At 38.2% G+C, this 6,000-nt stretch overlaps 1 protein-coding gene across 2 annotated transcripts in view; it reads left to right on the top strand.

Annotated features, from left to right (window-relative positions):
* The first annotated feature begins 376 nt into the window (after positions 1 to 376).
* Positions 377 to 6,000, top strand: part of tbc1d23 (TBC1 domain family, member 23) — a 31,537-nt gene continuing 25,913 nt past the window's right edge. Inside the window, exon 1 of one of the 2 annotated variants that reach the window (XM_067459656.1) lies at positions 377 to 596. In XM_067459656.1, the coding sequence (XP_067315757.1) occupies positions 559 to 596 (38 nt within the window). In that variant the 5' untranslated portion in view covers positions 377 to 558. The remainder of the gene's footprint in view (positions 597 to 6,000) is intronic. The other variant, XM_067459658.1, reaches the window with a different exon arrangement.

The raw sequence follows: 6,000 nt of genomic DNA, 5'->3' as shown, positions 1-6,000 counted from the left end.
AGTCGAACAAGCCTCTCGTAAAGTGGCCAACTATTTTGTTTATTCAATAACACTGATTACATATCTACCCCCAAATCATGGGCCTAAATATGGACCATAGTACATTTTTTATCTTTAACAAAAAAATCACCCGAATAATCAAATCATTTGCGGTCACGTGACAATGGCAAACTAAGATCCAGTCGAGTATTATTTTGTTTATTCAATAACACATTACAAATGACATAAATCATAGGCTACAACAAGGGGATGCATCATGGTAGAAAAAAATATTACAATTTATTCCAAAGACAGTGGGCTACTTGCACAACAAAATTAAAGACGCATCCATGTTAGAGGCAGGCAACAAGTGTCATGTCGTGTCGCATACAGTCGCAACCAAGCAGGTCTAGAACGCTACTCTTTATTTTTTTACACTCTATGCTTTTTATTCATCAAAGCTAAAGTCGCGTGCTTACGTCACGTCTAGACTACTTTCAAGCCAAGCGCGTACATGTGGAACTAGCGACAGGACGCTGATATTTACGACACAGTTTGACGTGGACCGTCACCACAGCAATGGCGGATGCTGTAGGGGAAGTGCTTCAAGGCAGCTGGTAAGAAAACACCACTGATCAATTCTCCCGCTGAATGATTCACCGGTCCCAGACTGGTATTATCACTTGGAACTTGACGTCCGTTGAAGAAAGATTATTAATCTCGTAGCTTTTCCACGATATCCGTTTGAGTGGCAGTGAGACAGCGATGCTGTGCTAAGCAGCTATTCTGCTAGTCAAAAGCAGTTAGTGTATTGTTTTGAGACTCCAGCTGTTTATCAGTCCTTCTTAGCAGTTTCACATAGTCATTTTATTCTTATGGCGATCTTATAATAAGTCTTCTAAGATATTAAATATGTCATTGTTATGTTTCCTTAGGAGTTGGTTAACGTTATATTAAAACAGCGTTTGCTAGGTTAGCGTAGCTTTGCACACAATAGAGTTGTGATAATTATGATTATCTGATTATATAATCTAAGTTTTTGTGACCACGTCACTGTTTTTTTTTGCCACTAATATGGTATTTATGGTTTTGTTTTTTTTACGGTGTGAGGCTCTGTTTATTCTTGAAATTTTAATTCTTCTGTTTAGCTATGTAAGACATCTTTAGCTGTGTTTTTGGAATTGGAAAATGGGAGGCACGTTTTTTTGTAACGTTACTTTCTGTAGTGATTCTGTTGAATGGATGCTTTGATGAATGTTTTATGTACATGGATTTTATGTCTTGTATATGAGAGTTGAAACAAGTATGAACTCCTCCCAAGTTATAAATGCTTGAGGAATGAATGAGTAGATTGCCCTTTGATAGCCAAACTACACTGACAACTTATGTCAATACCCCCCCGCGCTTTATTGTTTATCTGAACTGTGGCAAAGAAATAAGTTCAACAGAATTATTCTGAAAATAATTTTGAATCTTGATGTCATTCACAGCCATGGCATTTGTAATCTGTCACCTGTAACTGTAAAGCACACATTTTCTTACAATAATCAATTATATAGTTTTCTAAAGGGGTTTGCTTAACAGTCTAGAGAGGAACTGTGTAATGACCAGTTAGTTTGGCAAAAGTAGTTTAACCCTAGATTTTGAATGATTCCTCTTAACTAAAGAACACACACACACACACACACACACACACACACACACACACACACACACACACACACACACACATTTACGCCTATTTTAGTGAGCCTGAATATGGACCTTCCTGTTTTCAGAGACAATGACCAGGAAGACGAATGACTCCCTAGAGGAGATAAACGGAGCAAAGTTTGTGGCAGGGTAGTCTATGTTAGCCTGTGATTGCTAAGTCCATTATTAACCACATATAGATTTACTTGATCTTTGGCGCCTGTTGCACCTAAAATGACGCTTTATTGAACTCTGAAGCTTCCAATCTCATTATTCAGGCATTCATCCAAAAGATCTAGGCTGGAGGAAGCAGCTTTCGCCCCGGTTTGGAATGCTTGTTGTTAGACAACATTTTTTGCTTGTATTATTTAGTGATTATTAATAATAATGATTATATAATTATTGTTGCTAAGAATATATTGTTCAACAAAATAAGACATATTACTATTACAATAAAATTTGTATTATTAAAAATACAAAATAGAGTATTTAATATTGCTGGGGAGTTTTTTTGGGGATTATTAGCATCCAAAATGTAAGTTGTGTTTACATAATATATTTGTGTGTACTATGCATAATATATATATATATATATATATATATATATATATATATATATATTATGCATAGTACACACAAATATATTATGTAAACACAACTTACATTTTGGATGCTAATAAAAAACTAAAAAAAAAAAAACTCCCCAGCTCTATTAAATAGTCTATTTATTTTTTTAAATACACATGCATGTATACATTTAAAAAAAATGTAAAAATATTTTTTTATTGTTATTTTACATGTTTGAGCAGCGTTTACTACTGATCACAGATGCGCTCTTTCTATGATTAAACGTGCAGCCCTAATCTGCGGTGTGTTTGCATGAGTGATGCACATTGTTTGATTTCAGCATAGTTGTTTTTAGCAGTTGTGTGTGTGTGTGTGTGTGTGTGTTTGTGTGTGAGTAGGGCTTTGTCTGAGAATTTCTTTACCTCTGCTGCCAGTATAGCAGATGGTAAAGAGACCTCAGAGGATTTCTTTCTGTTTTTTTCCTTAGCTAAAAATGCAATTTACTGCAAGTCGAGTGTTTTTTTTCTCTCTCCTGAAGAACCCTGTACCAGGCTCTTGGCTTCTGCTGCTAGTGTCTCTAGAATGTGTAGCTCTAGCTCTGAGAGAAACCCAGAGGAGAGGGAAGTGCAGAGAGATTGAGCATCAAGCTGTGCCTTTTTGAATTTTGAATTCTCAGTAATGTGGATTCATTGCACAGCCATGTCAGCTACCATGTGTACACACGCACACACACCCTATTTGTTGTGGTGATATACATTTTTGTATAGCTGCTCAGCATATTGCTCATAAATGATTCATGTCAGGGACTGTTCACACAAGATGCTTTTTGCCTGTGCTACTTTTTGTTTCTTATATACAAAAATGCATTAGACTATGGGCCCTATCATACACCAGGCACGACACAAGTGTTTTTTGCTAGTTTCAGCCCAACGCAGTTATCATTTTCATGTCCAGCTTGCGCCACGTTGTTTAAATAGCAAATGCACTAGCACCCATCTGTTCGCCCATGGGCGTGCTGGTCTGAGATTGGGGTGTGTTCAAGCACATTGTTGGTGAGTTGCTATTTTGAGGCAACTATAAATGACTGCCCGTCATTGACCAACAAAAACCAGGTCTAAAGTCAATAGCACAGTATTTTTTGTGTTATTTAAAGGGCAAGTTACTACGGTTATATGCGCCTATAGGTGGGTAAACAATGCTTGTACACTTTTTTGTACACCTTTTTGTTCACCAAAAATGAAAATGGTCATCAATTACTCGCCCTCATGCCATTCCAAAACTTTTGTTCATCTTTGGAAATAAACGTTAATCTTGATAACGAATTCTGAGTGATTTCTGTTATTAAAACTTCTTTGTTAAAATGTTTATTTAGGCTTTTATTATAAACTTTTTTAGTGATCGTTAGGGCTGTGCAATATTGAAGAAAAATGCGATATGCAAAATCTTGTTAAATAATGCGATATTTGATATTCGATACGATATTGCTATTAGTGTGTAAAATCTATTTAAATTATATTTAAAAAAAATATTTTTCCAAACAAAATTTGCATTGCAAAAAGCATCAATGACATTTAACTTTTAATGCTGATAAAGCCTGGCATAGTTTGGCATAGTGGGGGGACAATGCACACAAATGTTCCAATAAATCACGTTGAAACTAGGCCCTTAATCTCCTATTGTTTATTTTTTATATATATTTTTCAGTTAATGCAGGTTATAAACCAAACTTTATAGTGATATTTCAGAGCTTACTAAAATACTTTAGCAGTTAGCCGCAAATTCCTCTTCAGAGTGAAGACGGAGCGGTGTTTCTGATATCGGGGAGTGGGAGATGGTGAACCCGGAGCGGAGGGATTCTTGAATGCATAGAGCTTGGAGGGGAAATTGCTGCTGCTCCACTCCGTTCACATACTCTGGTGACTGGTGTTGACTCGCAAGACTCGCAGCGGGGCGTGGCATCACGATGGTGTTTTTCCATCGTGATGTCTGTGATGACATCATCCATCGGCACAACCCTATACAGCTCATGAAAACCCAAAATTCCTATCTCAAAAAATTAGCATATTTCATCCGACCAATAAAAGAAAAGTGTTTTTAATACAAAAAAAGTCAACCTTCAAATAATTATGTTCAGTTATGCACTCAATACTTGGTTGCGAATCCTTTTGCAGAAATGACTGCTTCAATGCAGCGTGGCGTGGAGGCCATCAGCCTGTGGCACTGCTGAGGTGTTCTGGAGGCCCAGGATGCTTCGATAGCGGCCTTAAGCTCATCCAGAGTGTTGGGTCTCTCTTGCGTCTCTCAACTTTCTCTTCACAATATCCCACAGATTCTCTATGGGGTTCAGGTCAGGAGAGTTGGCAGGCCAATTGAGCACAGTAATACCATGGTCAGTAAACCATTTACCAGTGGTTTTGGCACTGTGAGCAGGTGCCAGGTCGTGCTGAAAAACGAAATCTTCATCTCCATAAAGCTTTTCAGCAGATGGAAGCATGAAGTGCTCCACAATCTCCTGATAGCTAGCTGCATTGACCCTGCCCTTGATAAAACCCAGTGGACCAACACCAGCAGCTGTCATGGCACCCCAGACCATCACTGACTGTGGGAACTTGACACTGGACTTCAGGCATTTCGGCATTTCCTTCTCCCCAGTCTTCCTCCAGACTCTGGCACCTTGATTTCCGAATGACATGCAAAATTTGCTATCATCCGAAAAAAGTACTTTGGACCACTGAGCAACAGTCCAGTGCTGCTTCTCTGTAGCCCAAAAGTGGGTTGACCTGGGGAATGCGGCACCTGTAGCCCATTTCCTGCACACGCCTGTGCACGGTGGCTCTGGATGTTTCTACTCCTGACTCAGTCCACTGCTTCCGCAGGTCCCCCCAAGGTCTGGAATCGGTCCTTCTCCAAAAATCTTCCTCAGGGTCCGGTCACCTCTTCTCGTTGTGCAGCGTTTTTTGCCACACTTTTTCCTTCTCACAGACTTCCCACTGAGGTGCCTTGATACAGCACTCTGGGAACAGCCTATTCGTTCAGATATTTCTTTCTGTGTCTTACTCTCTCGCTTGAGGGTGTCAAAGATGGCCTTCTGGACAGCAGTCAGGTCGGTCTTACCCATGATTGCGGTTTTGAGTAATGAACCAGGCTGGGAGTTTTTAAAAGCCTCAGGAATCTTTTGCAGGTGTTTAGAGTTAATTAGTTGATTCAGATGATTAGGTTAATAGCTCGTTTAGAGAACCTTTTCATGATATGCTAATTTCTTTAGATTTAGATAAAAAAAATGAGCTGTATGTTTTTTATGAGCTGTATCCCAAAATCATCAGTATTAAAACAATAAAAGACCTGAAATATTTCAGTTGGTGTGCAATGAATCTAAAATATATGAAAGTTTAATTTGTATCATTACATTATGGAAAATAATTAACTTTATCACAATATGCTAATTTTATCAGAAGGACCTGTAGTTATATCAACCTAAAACTGAACATCAAGAGCATCCTGTTAAAAAAAACACCCTCCTGAACTAGGGGTGGACGATTATTTTTGTTATTTTAATTTATCTTTGTTATTAAAAATAAGAACTAAAAATAGTAGTCTTGGCATGCATTAAATATATACTGTGTATAGACAGTGGCAGGTTTACTGTATTAGCCGCCTGTCACTTTAAGAGCTAATGCATGGATCCTATTGACACACTGCTTCTTTCCCCGACTGATATTGTTCACTTAAAGCATAACCGACTGTGTTTGAATGAATAATCAT

The sequence above is a fragment of the Pseudorasbora parva genome, chromosome 12, assembly GCF_024679245.1.
Source record: "Pseudorasbora parva isolate DD20220531a chromosome 12, ASM2467924v1, whole genome shotgun sequence".
NCBI lineage: Eukaryota > Metazoa > Chordata > Actinopteri > Cypriniformes > Gobionidae > Pseudorasbora > Pseudorasbora parva.
Note: the sequence above shows the minus strand (reverse complement) of the source record. Positions and strands in the feature narration are given on the sequence as shown.